At 38.4% G+C, this 18,676-nt stretch overlaps 1 protein-coding gene and 1 non-coding gene across 2 annotated transcripts; both read left to right on the top strand.

The window, feature by feature from the left end:
* Window positions 1-7,159: 7,159 nt before the first annotated feature.
* Window positions 7,160-9,070, top strand: LOC119049851 (hemogen-like). The gene is given in 4 exon segments (XM_053657437.1): window positions 7,160-7,178; window positions 7,420-7,758; window positions 7,761-7,937; window positions 8,979-9,070. Coding segments are annotated over 4 exon segments (627 nt in total).
* Window positions 9,071-15,315: 6,245 nt separating this feature from the next.
* Window positions 15,316-15,448, top strand: LOC119049866 (small nucleolar RNA SNORA66). Its single transcript, XR_005082629.1, has one exon. It is a non-coding gene; the product is annotated as a small nucleolar RNA SNORA66 (small nucleolar RNA).
* Window positions 15,449-18,676: the final 3,228 nt, after the last annotated feature.

Below are 18,676 nucleotides of genomic sequence, written 5' to 3'. Positions count from 1 at the left end.
CAGAAACTACAGGGGAACTACAATGATCTCTCTGCAACTACATCAACATGAAAAAGGAAATGGAAACTATCAGCAAGGGACTAGAGGAAATGAAGAATACAATTTCTGAATTGAAGAACACAGTAGAAAGTTTCAAAAGTAGGATAGATGAAGCGGAGGATAGGATTAGTGAGTTGGAGGACAAGGTAGAAAGCATCTCACAGAAAGAGCAAGAAAATGAAAACAGGCTCAGAAAGAATGAAGAGGGATTAAGAGAAATGCAAGACAATATGAAACGTAATATTATCCGAATAATAGGAATACCAGAAGGAGAAGAAGAAGAACAAGGGATAGAAAACGTATTTGAACGGGTAATGAGAGAAAATTTCCCTAATTTGATGAGAGAAAAAGTCACACAAATCCAGGAATCACAGAGAGTCCCAATCAACAGGAACCCAAGGAGACCCACTTCAAGACACATCATCATCAAAATGGCAAAATTCCAAGACAAAGAGAGAATCTTAAAGGCAGCAAGGGAGAAAAAAGAAGTAACATACAAGGGAGCCCCAATAAGGTTAGCTACTGACTTCTCAATGGAAACACTCCAAGCAAGAAGAGATTGGCAAGAAATACTCCAAGTAATGAGAACCAGAGGCCTACAACCAAGGCTACTTTACCCAGCAAGGCTCTCAATCAAGATAGATGGCCAAATAAAGAGCTTCCAAGACAAAAGAAGACTAAAAGTATAAGCCTCCACCAAACCAGCTCTACAAGAAATACTAAAAGGACTGCTTTAAGGGAAGGAAGGATAAGAGGGAGACAGAGAGGAACACAGGTACAAAAATGGCAATGAATAAGTACCTATCAATAATAACCTTAAATGTAAATGGATTAAATGCTCCAATCAAAAGACACAGAAGAGCCAAGAAATGTGAAAACCTAGGGGAAATGGACACATTTCTAGAAAAATACAATCTTCCAAAACTAAGTGAAAAAGAAGCAGAAAATCTAAATACACCAATAACAGCAAAAGAAATTGAAGCAGTAATAAAAGAACTCCCATCACACAAAAGCCCTGGACCAGATGGTTTTCACAGGAGAATTCTACAAAGCATTTAGGGAAGAGCTAACCCCTATTCTCCACAGACTATTCCAAAAAATCCAGAAGGATGGAAAACTCCCAAATTCTTTTTATGAAGCCAGCATCATCTTAATTCCAAAACCAGATAGAGACACAACAAAGAAAGAAAACTTCAGGCCAATATCGCTGATGAACATAGATGCTAAAATCCTCAACAAAATCTTGGCAAATCGCATCCAACAATATATTAAAAAGATCATACACCATGACCAAGTGGGATTCATCCCAGGGATGCAAGGATGGTTCAATATTCACAAATCAGTAAATGTAATACATCACATAAATAAAAGCAAAGACAAAAATCACATGATGATATCAATAGATGCGGAAAAAGCTTTCGATAAGGTACAACATCCATTTATGATAAAAAACACTCAGCAAAATGGGAATACAGGGAGCATTTCTCAAAATAATAAAGGCCATATATGAGAGACCTACAGCCAATATCATACTCAATGGGAAAAAAATAAAAGCTTTTCCACTAAGATCAGGAACAAGACAAGGTTGTCCACTTTCACCACTTCTATTCAATATAGTATTGGACGTTTTAGCCACAGCAATCAGGCAAGAAAAGGAAATAAAAGGCATCCAAATAGGAAAGGAGGAAGCAAAACTGTCACTGATTGCAGATGACATGATAGTGTACTTGGAAAATCCTATAGACTCTACCCAAAAACTGCTCGAACTAATTAATGAATTTGGCAAAACAGCTGGTTACAAAGTCAATATCCAGAAATCAAAGGCATTTTTTGTATACCAACAGTGAATCAGCAGAAGCAGAAATCAAGAAAAAAATCCCATTCGATATAGCAAAAAGAAAAATAAAATATCTGGGAATAAACCTAACTAAGGAGGTAAAAAACCTGTATGCAGAAAACTACACAGCCCTGAAGAACAAAATCAAGGAAGACACAAACAAATGGAAACATATACCTTGTTCATGGAGTGGAAGAATTAACATCATCAAAATGTCCATACTACCCAAAGAAATATACACATTCAATGCAATGCCTATTAAAGTACCAATGGCATATTTCACAGACATAGAACAAACACTTCAGATATTTATATGGAACCATAAACGAGCCCGAATAGCAGCTGCTCTTTTGAGAAAGAAGAACAAAGTAGGGGGATCACAATACCTGATATCAAAGTGTATTACAAGGCCACTGTAATCAAAACAGCCTGGTACTGGCATAAAAACAGGCACATAGACCAATGGAACAGAACAGAGAGCCCAGAAATCAACCCAACTCTCTACAGTCAATTAATATTTGACAAAAGGGGGCAGTAACATCAAATGGAGTAAAGATAGCCTCTTCAACAAATGGTGTTGGGAGAATTGGACAGCTACGTGCAAAAAAATGAAACTTGAGCACCAACTTACACCATACACCAAAATAAATTCAAGGTGGATAAAAGACTTAAATATACGCCATGACACCATTAAAGTCCTAGAGGAAAACATTGGCAAGAAAATCTCAGATATTTCACCCAGCAACTTCTTTACTGATATGTCCCCTAGAGCAAGGAATGTAAAGGAAAGAATAAACAAATGGGATCTCATCAAAATAAAAAGCTTCTGCGTGGCTAAAGAAAACAGTATTAAATTAGCAAGACAACCAACTGTATGGGAAAACATATTTGCCAATGATACCTCAGATAAAGGTTTAATCTTCAAAATATACAAAGAACTTACACAACTCCACTCTAAGAAGACACCCAACCCAATTAAAAAATGGGAAAAGGACTTGAACAAACACTTCTCCAAGGAGGACATACAGAGGATCCAGAGACACATGAAGAGATGCTCAATATCGTTAGCTATCAGAGAGATGCAAATTAAAACCACAATGAGATACCACTTTACACCAGTCAGGATGGCTATCATAAACAAAGCAACAAACAACAAATGTTGGAGAGGTTGTGGGGAAAATGGGTCCTTAGTTCACTGTTGGTGGGATTGCAGACTGGTACAATCATTATGGAAAACAGTATGGAATTTTCCCAGAAAAATAAAAATCTACCTGCCTTTTGACTCAGCAATTCCACTGCTGGGATTATATCCTAAGAATCCTAAAACATCAATTTCAAAGAACCTATGCACCACAATGTTCATAGCAGCACAATTTACAATAGCCAAGAGTTGGAAGCAACCTAGGAGCCCATCAGTAAATGAATGGATCCAAAAATTGTGGTACATATGCACAATGGAATTCTATGCAGCAGAGAGAAAGAAGGAGCTACTACCTTTTGCAACAACATGGATGGAACTGGAAAGCATTATGCTGAGTGAAATAGGCCAGGCATTGAAGGACAAATACCATATGATCTCACCTTTAACAGGAAGCTAAATAACAAAATAAACAAGCAAATAGAATAAAAACAAAGACACTAAAATAGAGAACAAGTGGGCAGCGACCAGAGGGGAGAGGGAAGGGAATTTAAGGGGAAAAATGAGGAGGGATTTTGAAGAACAAGTATGAAAGACACAGGGATGAGGTCTGTGGGGAGGGGGGGGATGGGAGGGAGGTGGGGAGACGGAGCGGAGGGGGGTTGGGATGGGAGAAATTGACAAAAGAAAACTGTACTTGAAAAATAACTCAATAAATTTAAAAAAAATTAAAAAAAAAGAAATCCAGAAATAGACCCAATTAGAGATACAAGTTTAGTTTAAAGTAAAAGAAACATCTCAAATCTGAGAAGAAAATATGGGTTCCTCAATAAATAGCACTGAGGTAACTATGACTCAAAAACCATTAGCAAAAAGGTAGATAAATTACATAAATTAAAAAAAATTCTCTGTCAAAAACCATTAGTAAAGTGAAAAGATGTAAGATAGAAGACATTAATACCATCTCCAAAGGACTCAGAAGCCAGATTGAATAGTCCCAGTGGTAAGAGATGGGGCAATTACAGTATCAATGAAAATATTAGCTGCACTGGATTGAAGTCTATCAAACACAGGGTGGGGCAATAGTAGGTTTACTGTTGTGAGTATATAAAACAGTTTATTCTTTTTTTGGAGAGAGGGGAAGGGAGGGAGAATGAGAGGGAGAGAAATATCAGTTGGTTATCTCTCACGTGCCCCCAACCAGGTACCTGGCCCACAACCCAGGCATGTGCACTAACCAGGAATTGAACTGGTGACCTTTCATTCACAGGCTGGTTCTCAATCCACTGAGCCACACCAGCCAGGACAACAGCTTATTCTTGTATTAATTATTATTTATTAATTATTTATATTTCCCATATAAACAATTATAATCCTACTTTTGCCCAACCCTGTATACTTGAACACATGAATTCATAATTAAGCTAAAGGGTAAACACTGGCCACTATTGAAGGATGTTAGTAAACTAACTTATTACTTTGAAACACAGTAAATAGAAGAAAAACTCATATATTTTATCCTACATACACTGGAACTCACAGTAATCAAATAGTAGATATAAGGAAGTTGTACTCTCTATAAGTATTCTAAGCTAATAAAGAAGGGATGTGATAATTAGAACATCACCATTTTGCAACCCTTAATGAGTTAATTTATCTTGGTATTGATCATCAGTGCTAGGTGACTAACATTCTAAAATAGACAACCAGATTTTGTGTATTTCTCAATGGAAAATCAACAAAATACAGTAGGAAACTTCAGGATGAAGAATGCACTTTCCTCAACAAATAAATTACAATAAATTAAGAGATGGAGGCGTGGCTGCACTTCCATTTGGAGAAGGAAGTTTATCTTGCCAGAAACAATTGTCACCCATTGCAAAGAAATCCACAAACAGTCAAGAGTGATATGGAGTAGCACAGAGAGAGCTTCCCGTCATGGAAGTACCACCAGACAGAGTTGGGAGAGAGCACTTTTCCTAGGTCCATCATCAATCACTTGTATGACCTAGGCCGTGAGGGTGCCTTCCAGGGCTAAGTATCTCTGATACGAACACCTTCATTTTCAATGATTCAGAACCAATGTACACATGAAACTTTCTGTAAGCAATAAAGTGAGCAATAAAAAGAAAAAATTAAGAGATGGAGAGAGATCCTATAGATTAAAATAATTAAGACACCAAGGAAATAATCACAATATGTGGTCCTCTTTTGGATCTTGAGTTTAAAAAGGAATTTTAAAAAAAAAGCACTTTTCCTTTTTTTTTTTTCCCTTAAGTTCCCTTCCCTCTCCCCTCTGGTCAAAAAGGGGGAGGGATTTTGAGGAACAAGTATGAAAGACACAGAGATGAGGACTGGGGGGGGGGGAATGGGAGGGAGGGGGGAGACCGGGCAGGGGGGTGGGGTGGGATGGGAGAAATAGATAAAAAAAAATGTTCTTGAAAAGTAACTAAATAAAATTTATATTAAAAAAAGAAAAGAAAAAAATAAACAATGTTTCAAAAAAAAAAAAAGCACTTTTGAGACAGTTGGAAATATGGGATACTACACAGCAGAAAAAAGAAGGCACCCCTACCCTTTGCAACAGCATGGATGCAACTGGAGAGAATTATGCTAAATGAAATAAACCAAACAGTGAAAGACAAATACCATATGATCTCACCTATAAGTAGAACCTAATCAACAAAGCAAATAAGCAAGCAAAATATAACCGGAAACATTGAAATTAAGAACAAATTGACAATAACCAGAGGGGAGGTGGGAGGGGATAATGGGGGAAAGGGGGGAAGGGTTTTCAGGAACATCTATAAACAACACATGGACAAAACCAAAGGAGGGTAGGATCAAGGGTGGGAAGTAGTGATGGCTAGAGTTGAAGGGGAATGGAAACAACTATACTTGAACCACAATAAAAAATGTGGGAAAAAAAGAAATATGAATACTGACCTGATATTTGATTATATTAAGAAACTACAACATTTTTAAAGCAATAACAGCATTGTGGTTATTTTAAGTGTCCTTACTTATAGAAATACATACTGAAATAGTACTGATAAAATTTACTTCATTAAATTTTTTAAGGTTTTATTTGTTTATCTTTAGAGGGGAAGGGAAGGAGAGAGGGAGAGAAACATCAATGTATGGTTGCCTTTTGTGCATCCCCTGCTGGGAACTGGCCTGCAGGGAACCAGCCTGCAACCCAGGCATGTGCCCTGACTGGGAATCGAACCACGATTGTCTGGTTCACAGGCCTGCACTCAATCCACTGAGCTATACCAGCCAGGGCTTACTTCATTAAATTTAATTCATCTAGATATTATTTGCCGTAAAGAAAATCACCAACAAAATAAAAAGAGAGCCCACAGAATGGGAGAACATATTTGCCAATACATATGATAAGGGGTTAATATCCACAATTTACAAAGTGCCTACAAAACTCAACGCAAAAACCAAACAACCCAATTTAAAAAATGGGCAAAGGACCTGAATAAGCACTTTTCCAAAGAGGACATATGGATGGCCAATAGACATATGAAAAGATGCTCGATGTCACTAGTTATCAGAAAGATGAAAATTAAAACCACAATAAGATACCACCTCACATCTGTCAGAATGGCTATCACCAATAAAGCAACAAACAACAAGTGCTGGTGAGGATGTGGAGAAAGGGGAACCCTTTTGCACTGTTGGTAGAAATGCAGACCGGTGTAGCCACTGTACAAAGCAGTATGAGATATCACAAAAAACTAAAAATGGATCTGCCTTTTGACTCAGCGATCCCACTTCCAGCAATATATCTGAAGGAACCAAAAACACTAATTTGAAAGAACATAAGCATCCCTATACCCCTATATTCATTGCAGCATTGTTTACAATCACCAATATATGGAAGCAGCCCAAGTATCCATCAATAGATGAGTAGAGAAGACAACTATGGGACATTTACACAATGGAATACTACTCAGCAGCAAAAAAGAAAAATTTACTCGTTACGACAGGATGGATGTACCTGGAGAACACTATGCTAGGTGAAATAAGCCAGTCTGAGAAAGACAAATACCATATGATTTCACTCATATGTGGAATCTAATAAACGAACTGAACTAACAAGGAAAATGAGGACAGACCCATTGATGGGGAGCAGGATGACAGCTAGTGGGGCAGGTAAGGGGTAAAATGATTAAGCAAACAGGAAAAAGGACTCATGGACATGGAGAACAGTGTGGTAATTGCAGGAGTGAGGGGGTTTATAAGGGGAATAAATGGTAATGGAAAAATACAATAAAGATTAAATCAAAATTAATTAATTAATTAAGAAAATGAATTAACTAGGACTATAACTAAAGCTGTCTGCCCCATAGTCTCCCCCTAAAGAGTTGTATCTATAAAAAAAATTCTGCAATAGGTCAAGAAAGCATTACATCTCAGAAAAATTCTTCTGAGTACCAAGAAACAATAATAATAAACCACCCTTCTGAAATATGCCAAGATAGGGCTGAATTAAGAGACCTCTCTCCTAAATTATGCCATGAAATAGCTTTAATTCAAGACCATTCTTCCAAAATGTGTCGTCATGATATGGGTGAAGCTGAAGACCTCTCTCCTAAAATGTGCCAAGAAACATCTATAGGCAACAACCTTCCTTTTAGAACATATGATGACATAGCTTACATGGAAGGATGCTCTCTTGATGCAAACACCAAACCAGGTGTGCCTAAAGGCTACACTCTTGAAACAGACCCAAAAGAGCTGAACCTAATGAAGACACTACTGAGCAACATCAAGAAATATCTGGAACTGAAAGCTTTTTTCCTAAAATACAAGATACAGCTGTGCCTAAAGATCTTTCTACAAAAAAAAAAAAAAACAAAACATTTGAACCTGAATGCTTTTCTCATAAAGCATACAAGTTCTATCCAGAAAGTATTCAGCCATATAACATGAAAAATAGACATCTATTAAAGAAGATACAAGAAACATTGTACATAGGATAATGACACCTCAATCCCCTTCTAGATAGGCACCTTGGGACCTCACACAGTTCTCCCAATCACCATCTGCTGCCCATCGTATTTTCCTCAATTTCATTGACAGTCTGAAATCTCTTCCTTTTCAAAGGTGATTTTAGTTTTTGGGAAAAGGCAGAAAACACACAGGGCACCAAATTTGGGCTATAGGGGTGGAGCTGAGTCATGTAGGTCATTTCACATTTCACCAAAAAACTTTGTATGAGATGTGATGCATGAGTGGGTGCATTGCCATGACAAAGCTGCCAATCACCAGTTGCCCATACATGTGGCCTTCTGAATCGTCCGAATAGTTTCCACAGAGGAATGTTCAAGCTTAACACAAAATTTGATGCAGATTTGTTGTTCTACTCGCTCACTCATTTTGAATGCTATGACCACACAGTACACTTGCTCACTCAATGGTGTCTACTGCCCCCACTGACTAATACAGTAAAGTTGTCATGGTTCACACATGTGCATTCCAGTCCACACTCCTTGACTGCCAGTTACATTGATATCACCCAAACCATTCTCCTTATATTAACAATGTCTGTACTTTACGAGAAAGACCTTGTATACTAAAGTAATTGCTGCGCCTAAAGCCCTCTCTCATAAAACAATCCAATAATCATCTACTCTTAAAGAGTATCCATCTGATATATACCTATACTAGGAAACACCTGGACCTGGAGACCTCTCTACTAGGAGATATAAGAAAACAGGGGGACAGTGACCAGAGGGGAGAGGGGAGGGAATTTCAGGGGAAAAAGGGGAGGGATTTACAGGAACTAGTATAAAGGATACATGGACAACAGCTAAGGGGGGTGGAAATGGGAGGGAGGTGGGGAGCATGGGGGGGTGGGCTGGGATGGGAGTAAAAGACAGAAAACTGTACTTGAACAATTATTAAATTAAATAAAATAAAATAGGGATATAACTAAAAAATGTTTTCCAGAACCAAAACAAGAAGCAGATGGGCCCCAAGGCCAGGATCCTAAAGCATACCAGGAAGATGCTAAGGATGTTTATACTTTTCCTCAAGAATGAAAGAAAAATCCTAAGCACAAGAACCAGAGATACCAGCAATTCCACATGTTACTCAAGAGATTCACCCACAAAATGACATCTATAACTATGTTTTGTTATAAAAATGCTTGTCATCACAGTTGTGTAACAAAATATATATTTGATTACATGTGATTTTCTTAAATTATTGTAGAAACCTCTACAATATTCATTAACTTTTTACTAGTGTTTTTCCATGTACAGACTATATCTGAAAGAGAGAACTAGTATCTTTTTTCAGATCAACCCCATAGACAAGGCAGTGTGTGTGCATGTGTATATGTACATGTATATGTATATGTACATGTATATGTATATGTATATGTATATTGGGTGAGGATAGTGATGGAAGAGTCAAAAATGGAAAGGAGAGGGCTGAATAATTTCCCCCTAAGAGCAAACATTTCTTTGATTAATTCTTTTTTTTTCTTTTATTTTTTTATCATTGTTTAAGTACAGTTGTCTACATTTTTCCCCCACCACTCCCCCCACCCCAGCCATCCCCACCTCCCACCCTCGATTCTATCCCCTTTGATTTTGTCCATGCATCCTTTATACATGTTCCTGAAAACCCTCCCCCCTCATTATCCCCTCCCACCTCTCCTCTAGTTACTGTCAGTTTGTGCTTAATTTCAATGTCTATAGTTCTATTATGCTTGCTGGTTTGTTTTGTTGATGAGGTTACACTGATAAGTGAGGTCATATGGTATTTGTCTTTTACCAACTGGCTTATTTCACTTAGCATAATAGTCTCCAGTTTATCCATGCTGTCATGAAGGGTAGGAGTTCCTTCATTCTGCTGCATAGCATTTCACTGGATAAATGCACCACAGTTTTTTAATCCACTCATTTACTGATGGGCACTTAGGCTGTTCCCAGCATTTGGCATTTGTAAATAACACTGCTATAAACATTGGGGTGCATAGGTTCTTTTGAATTAGTGTTTCAGGATTCTTAGGGTATATTCCCAGCAGTGGAATTGCTGGGTCAATTGGCAATTCCATTTTTAATTTTTTGAGGAACCTCCATACTGTTTTCCACAGTGGCTGCACCAGTCTGCATTCCCACCAACAGTGCACTAGGGTTTCCTTTTCTCCACACCCTCTCCAACACTTGTGTTTGTTGATTTGTTTATGATGGCCATTGTCATCAGTGTGAAGTGGGATTAATTCTTAACAGCAGAAAAATTAATAACTGTGAACACTTAAAATTTGGGTAAATATATATTTTTCTTGTGAATTTTGTTCAACTATTAATGTAACAACGGTATCTTGAGCAAAAAGGGCAAAGAACTCATAGACATGGACAACAGTGTGGTGATTGCTGGGGAGAAGGGTGTAAGGGGAAAAACAATAGCATCAAAATTTATCCAGGCTTTTAGTTGGCTTCTTAAAAATTTATTTATTTATTTATTTTTATTTTTAAGACTTTAATTTATTTATCCTTAGAGGGGAAGGGAAGGAGAGAGGGAGAGAAACATCAATGTATGGTTGCCTTTCGTGCATCCCCTGCTGGGAACTGGCCTGCAGGGAACCGGCCTGCAACCCAGGTATGTGCCCTGACTGGGAATCGAACCGCGATTGTCTGGTTCGCAGGCCCATGCTCAATCCACTGAGCTACACCAGCCAGGGTTAAAAATTTATTTAATTGCTGTTCAAGTACAATTTTCAGTTTTTTACTCCCATCCCAGCCCATCCCCCCAGTGCTCCCCACCTCCCTCCCATTCCACCCCCCTTAGTTGTTGTCCATGTGTCCTTTATACTAGTTCCTGTAAATCCTTCCCCTTTTTCCCCTGAAATTCCCTCCCCTCTCCCCTCTGGTCACTGTCCCGCTGTTCTATATTTCAGTGTCTTTGGTTATTTTGCTTGCTTGTTTGTTTTGTTGTTTAGGTTCCTGTTAAAGGTAACATCATATGGTATTTGTCTTTCACTTCCTGGCTTATTTCACTCAGCATAATGATTTCCAGTTCCATCCATGCCGTTGCAAAGGGTAGGAGCTCCTTTGAGCACCATATGTGCTAGGCACTGAATAAAAAAAGACATCAGCCTTGCCCTGGCTGGGTAGCTAAGTTGGTTGGAGCATTGCCCCAGACACCAAAAGGTGGTGGGTTCAATCCCTGGTCAGGGCACATAAAGGAGGTAACTGTATTCTCTCTCTCTCTCTCTCTTTCTCTCTCTCCAACTCCCTCCCTCCCTCTTAAAAAAAGGCATCAGTCCCACTTGTATTAAATTCCAGCATTGTCATAACTAAGTGCCATAAAACGGATGGCTTAAAACAGTAGAAACTTATTGTCTCAAAGTTCTGGAGGCTAGAATTCTAAAATCAAGGCGTTGGCAGGTCCCTGCTCCTTCTGAAATCTGTAGAGGAATACCTTCTTGCCTCTACTTACTTTCTGATAGTTGTCTGGCAATCTGGTATTCCTTGGGCTGCAGCTGCATTAACTCTAATCTCTGTCTCCATTGTCACATGGCATTTTTCTTATGTGGCTATGTCTTCACATGGCCACATTCTTGTTGAGACACCAGTCATACTGGATTAGTATCCCACCCTACTTTGGTATGACTCCATCTCATTTATTTTTTAAATTCTTTTTTTGTTTGTTTTTGTTTTTTAATATATTTTATTGATTGTGCTATTATAGTTGTCCCATTCCCCCCCCCATTATTCCCCTCCACCCTGCACACCCTTTCCCACATACCCACATTCCCCACCTTTAGTTCACATCTATGGGTCATACATGTAAGTTCTTTGGCTTCTACATTTCCTATGCTATTCTCAACCTCCCCCTGTCTATTTTGTACCTACCATTTATGCTACTTATTCCCTGTACCTTTCCCCCCAATCTCCCCCTCCCACTCCCCTGTTGATAACCCTCCATGTGCTCTCCATTTCTCTAGTTCTGTTCCTGTCCTAGTTGTTTGTTTAGTTTGTTTCTGTTTTTGTTTTAGGTGTAGTTGTTAATGATCATGAGTTTGCTGTTATTTTACTATACATCTTTTTATCTTCTTTTTCTTAGACAAGTCCCTTTAACATTTCAGATAATAAGGGCTTGGTGATGATGAACTACTTTAACTTGACCTTATCTGAGAAGCACTTTATCTGCCCTTCCATTCTTTTTTTAAATATTTTATTTATTTATTTTTAGAGAGAGGGAAAGGGAAGGAGAAAGAGTGGGAGAGAAACCTCCATGTGTAGTTGCATCTCATGTGTCCCCTGCTGGGGACCTGGCCTGCAACCCAGGCATGTGCCCTGACTGGGAATTGAACCAGCGACCCTTTGCTTCATAGACCCATGTTCAATCCACTGGGCTACACCAGCCAGGGATGCCCTTCCATTCTAAATGAAAGCTTTGCTGGATAGAGTAATCTTGGATGGAGGTCCTTGCCTTTCATGACTTGGAATACTTTCTTCCAGCCCCTTCTTGCCTGTAAGGTCTCTTTTGAGAAATCAGTTAACAGTCTGATGGGAAATCCTTTGTAGGTAACCATCTCCAGTTCTCCTGCTATTTCTAAGATTCTCTCCTTATATTTAATCTTGGCTAATGTAATTATGATGTGCCTTGGTGTGTTCCTCCTTGAGTCTAACTCCTTTCGGACTCTCTGAGCTTCCTGGACTTCCTGGAAGTCTATTTTCTTCCAGATTGGGGAAGTTCTCCATTATTTGTTCAAATAGTTTTTAATTTGTTGTTCTTCCTCTTCTCCTTCTGGTACCCCTATATTTCAGATGTTGAAATGTTTAAAGATGTTCTGGAGGGTCCTAAGACTCTCCTCATTTTTTTTTTGAATTCTTGTTTCTTCATTCTTTTCTGGTTGACTGTTTATTTCTTCTTTCTGGTCCAAATTACTAGAGTTCCAGTTTCCTTCCCATCACTATTGGTTTCTTGTATATTTTTCTTTATTTCACTTAGCATTGCCTTCATTTTTTCATCTAATTTGCAACCAAATTCAACCACTCCTGTGAGCATCCTGATTACCAGTGTTTTGAACTGTGCATCTGATAGATTGGCTATCTCGTCATTGCTTAGTTGTATTTTTTTCTGGAGCTTTGATCTGCTCTTTCATTTGGGCCTTTTTTTTTTTTTGGTCTCAGTGTGACTGGTACATATAAGGAGCAGAGCCTTAGGTGTTCACCAGGGCAGGACAACCCATGTCCCTGCTCTGGGGCACTGTATGTGGGGAAGGGGTTGAGAGGGAACAATACCACTTGCTCTGCTCTCTGCCGGTTTTCAGTCACTTCCCTAGCTGCCCACAAGCAAATTGGTCTTCTGGGGCTCATTCCCAGGTGGGTTGGTTTGTGTACATTCTAGGATCCCACGGGTCTCTCCAACAAAACTCTCCTGTGAGGCTGGGAGTTTCTCCTGCTGCCACCTCAACTCCCACGGGTGTTTTCAATCAGTGGTTTGAGGCTTTATTTCCCCACATGGGGGCCCCAGGTTGCAAAGTTCCCAGGTGTTCCTCCCGGTTTATCCACACATGAATGTGGGACTGCCCACTCCACCAGCTGTCGTCTTGCCAGTCCACCAGCTGCTGCTTTGCTGGCCAGCTGCAGCCTTGCCCACCCTGCTCCACAATCCACTACTTTGCTGGGTCTGCCAGCTGCCACATTGCCCACCCCAGTCCTCCACCACCGCTTTGCCATGAGTGTTCTCTGCCCTCTTACCAATCTGGATGGATGTTTCTTCTTTAGTTAAAAATTCCTTGGTTGTCAGACTTCCGTACAGTTCGATTTTGACAGTTCTGGTTGTTTTTTGTTTTTAAATCGTTGTTGTCCTTTTGTTTGTCCAAGGAGGCACAGTATCTCTACCTATACCTCCATCTTGGCCAGAAGTATTTTTTTAATTCTTAATTGTGGCAAAAATATATAGCATAAAATTGATCATATTATAGTATACTGTTCACTAGTGTTAAGTATATTCACATTATACTACAGATCTCTAGAACTTTTTCATCTTAAAAACTGAAACTATAGACCCATTTTCCCTTCCCCTCGGACCCTGGCAACCATAATTCTATGTTCTATTTCTGACTCTGACTACTTTAGATATCTCATGAGTAAAATTACATATCATTGTGTTTTTTTGTTATGGGCTTATTTCACTAATCATAATGTCCTCAAGGTTCATCTGTATAGTAGTATGTGACAGGATTTCTTTCCACATTTTATCCATTCATCCATCTATGGACATTGTGTTGATTCTACCTCTTTACTATTGTAAATAATAGTGTAACAAACATGAGTGTGCAAGTATCTCTTCAAGATCCTGCTTTGAATTATTTTCTTTTGTACATATTTTAATATTCCAATAATAAAGCTTATTAAAATACATGGGGGAGGAGCCAAGATGGTGGTGGAGTAGGTTGAAGCTACACTAACCTCCTCCCAATACCAAACTAGAATTCCAACTGAATTATAGAATAATCAATGTGAATAACCAACCAAAGACTAGCTGAACAGAAGTCTTATAACCAAGGACATGTGGAAGAAACCACATAGCCACAATGAGACTGATAGGGAATGTAGAAACATGAGAGGGCAAGATGGGCTTCCATGGGTGGCAGCTGAAGTTCCAGAGATATATTTCGGCTTCTGGGGGGTTCCCTCAGGGAAGTGTAGGGTCTAAACCCCAAGGTGGTGTCCCTAGCCTAGAGCACCAGAACAGAGAAAGGAACCCAAATAACAGCTGGCTGTAAAAAACAGTGGGGTCTCTGTCTGTAAGGGAGAGACAGCTATAGACACAAGAGGACCTCCAAAAGGGCTGACACACAAAATTTCATTCCCAGAGACTTACCCTGGCTTCTGGCAGAGGGAGGGCAGAGAGGTCTAGAGATGTGTGAGGAGAGTCTTAGATTGGTGGCTCTGGGGAAAGAACTAAAGGAGCACCTGCCAGGATTCCAGTGCTGTTATTCCCCATACTGCAGAAGCCATCTTTCTCAGGCAGAGCATTCCACTCCATGTGGAATCATCCTGAGGGGAAGCAATAGGTTCACCTGCAGGAATCCCTCTCATACCACCCTGTGGAGGTTAAGTCAGGCTACTGTGAAGTACACCTGGAAGACTTTTGCTCTTTAAGCCTAACAGAAAGCCTTTAGGCAGAGGTGGATCTCTGGGAGCTCTGAGAATTTCACTGATAACTTGGGGGGGTTACAGGGCAGAGGGGAACAAAGGAGAGAAAAAATGGGACAAATGTAACAGCATAATCAATAAAATATATTTTAAATAGAAAAAGAGTGCAAACTTGATCACTAACTCTGCATGATGTTGCAGAAGTAAAGGGAACCAGGTTTGCTAAAATAATTTTGGTGATAGAAATGTATTGGCCTCAGAAGCTACTGAGGTGGTCGATTCTATCCTAAGACAGTGTTAAAAAATAAAAAATAAAGAAAAAGAAAATATTATAAACAACTATATGCCAACAAATTGGACAACCTAGACAAAATGGATAAATTCCTAGAAACATACAATCTTCCAAAACTAACTCAGGAAGAGTCAGAGAATCTGAATAGACTACATTATACTTAGTGAAACTGAAGCATTAACTTTAAAAAGTCCTAACAAACAAAAGCCCTGGGCTGAATGGCTTTGCAGGTGAACTTTACCAATCATACTGAGAACAACCAACAGCTCTCCTTCTCAAATATTACAAAAAATTCAAAAAAAGGTAATACTCCCAAGCTCATCTTAAAAGGGCAGTATGACACTAATTTCAAAACCTGATATAGATACTACCAAAACAAAAAATTATAGGCCAATATCCCTAATAAACATAGATGCTAAACTTGTCAACAAAATATCAGCAAACTGAATACAGCACTACATCAAAAAGATCATACACCATGATCAAGTGGGATTTATTCTGTGGATGCAAGGTTGGTACAACATTCACAAATCCATGAATGTGATACAACACATAAACAAAATGAAGGGAAAAAAACCTTTATGATAAAAATTCTCAGCAAAGTTGGAACAGAGGGAACATACCTAAAAATAATTAGGGTGATATATGACAAACCCACTGCCAGCATCATACTCAACAAGCCTAAACTACAACATTCCCCTTAAGATTGGTAACAAGACAGGGTTATCCACTTTCACCTCTCTTATTAAACATAGTACTGGAAGCCCTAGCCACAGCAATTACACAAGAAGGAGAAGTAAAAGGCATCCAAACTGGAAAGGAAGAAGTTAGATTGTCTTTATTTGCATATGACAAGATACTGTACATAGAGAACCCCAAATATTACAGCAAGAAGCTACTAGAACTGATAAATGAATTCAGTAAAGTAGCAGGATACAAAATCAATATCCAGAAATCTGGCACATTTTATATGCCAATAATTAACTATCAGAAAGGGAAATTAAGAAAACAAACCCATTCACAATTGCTTCAGAAAGAAAAATTACCTAGGAATAAATTTAACCAAGGATGTAAAAGGCCTGTACTCAGAAAATTATAAGACACTGAAGAAAGACACTGAAGGAGATACAAATAAGTGGAAGCACATCCTGTGTTCATGGTTAGGAAGAATTAACATCATTAAAATGTCCATACTACCCAAAGCAATCTATAGATTTAACACAATTCCTATTAAGATACCAATGATATATTTCATGAAACGAACAAATATTTCAAAATTTTATAAGGGACCACAAAAGACTATGAATAGCAACAGTGATCTTGAGAAAGAAGAACAAAGTTCAAGAAATCATGCCACCTAATATCAAACTATACTATAAGGCCAGAGTAATCAAAACAGCATAGTATAAAAACAAACACATAGATCAATGGAACAGAATATATAGCCCCAAAATAAACCCAAACCTTTATAGTCAATTAATATTCAACACAAGCAATGGGGGGAGGGTTGAATGTGGCAGATGGGGGTTGAGTAGGGCAGGAGAGAATAATGGGAGAAAATGGGGACAACTAGAATTGAACAACAATAATTTTTTAAAATATTCAACACAGAAAGCAAGCACATACAATGGGTACAGATAGTTTCAATAAATGGTGTTGGGAAAATTGGGCAGATACATGCAGAAAAATGAAAATAGACCACCTTCTCACACCACACACATGAATAAATTCAAAATGGATGAAAGACTTAAATGTTGGACCCAAAATCATAAAAATCCTTGAAAAAAACACAGGCAGTAAAATCTTGGACATTGCTCATAGCAATATTTTGTCTGATATATCTCTTCAAGCAAGGGAAACAAAAAAATAAACAAATGGGACTACATCAAACTAAAAAGTTTTGCACAGCAAAAAGAAATCATCATCAAAATGAATAACAACCCACTGAGTGGGAGAACATATTTGCTGATACACCTAGTAAGGGGTTAATATCCAAAATTTATAAAGAACTTATAAAGCTCAGCCCCCAAAAAACAAACAATCCAATTAAAAATGCACAAGGACCATGAACAGATACTTCTCCAAAGAGGACATACAGATGGCTAATAGACATATGAAAAGATGCTCAACATCACTAATACTCAGAGAAATGCAAATTAAAACCACAATGAGATATCACCTCACACATACCAGAATGGCTATCATCAACACTGAAATAGAGAATAGGGGGACAGTGACCAAAGGGGAGAGGGGAGGGAATTTCAGGGGAAAAGGGGAAGGATTCACAGGAACAAGTATAAAGGACACATGGACAACAACTAAGGGGGGTGGAAATGGGAGGGAGGTGGAGAGTACTGGGGGGGTGGGCTGGGATGGAAGTAAAAGACAGAAAACTGTACTTGACCAATAATTAAATTAAAAAATATATACAAAAAATGTTTAGCTTCATATGCAAACTAAATCATAATCAAACTTTTACATCTAAAGTTAATATAAATGTACTCTTTTTAGGTAGATTGATTTCCTTTATGTGGTCTTTCCATCAATAACATTGTTTTGTTCAATATCATTTTATTACAACATTGATGAGATGCCTTAGCTATTTAACTCTTGATTATATAAATTAGCATATGGTAAGACTGGTTTCATTATACATAGTTTCTCTTCAAGTCACAGACCCTATCAATGATTAAGTGAGGACGTACTATAATCAACTCCATATAATGAAGATTTCATTTCTTTGTTTTATGTATATTAGGAAAACAAATATATAGCAAACACAAAAGCAAAAAAAAGAATGGCTACCATCTATAAATCAACAAACAAGTGCTGCCAAGGATGTGGAGAAAGGGGAACCCTTTTGCACTGTTAGTAGGAATGCAGATTGTGGCAGCTCCTGTGTAAAGCAATTTGGAGTTACCTCAAAAAGTTCAAAATGGAACCCTCTTATGACCCAGTAAATCTACTTTTGGAAATTTATCCAAAGAAGCCCAAAACACTAATTTGAAAAAATATAAGCATTCCTATGTATACTGCTGTGTTATTTACAATAGCCAAGATTTGAAAGCAGCCCGAGTGTCCATCAATAGACCAATGGATAAAAAATCTATGGTACATTCACACAATAAGATACTACTTAGCCATAAAACAGAAGGAAATCTTACCTTTTGTGACAGCAAAAGTGGACCTGGAGAACATTATGCTAAGTGAGTAAACCAGTCAGAGAAAGACAA

The sequence above is a fragment of the Artibeus jamaicensis genome, unplaced genomic scaffold, assembly GCF_021234435.1.
Source record: "Artibeus jamaicensis isolate MK-2021 breed Jamaican fruit bat unplaced genomic scaffold, CSHL_Jam_final scaffold_378, whole genome shotgun sequence".
Classification (NCBI taxonomy): domain Eukaryota; kingdom Metazoa; phylum Chordata; class Mammalia; order Chiroptera; family Phyllostomidae; genus Artibeus; species Artibeus jamaicensis.
The sequence above is the reverse complement of the archived record's forward strand: the minus strand, read 5'-3'. Positions and strand labels throughout refer to the sequence as shown.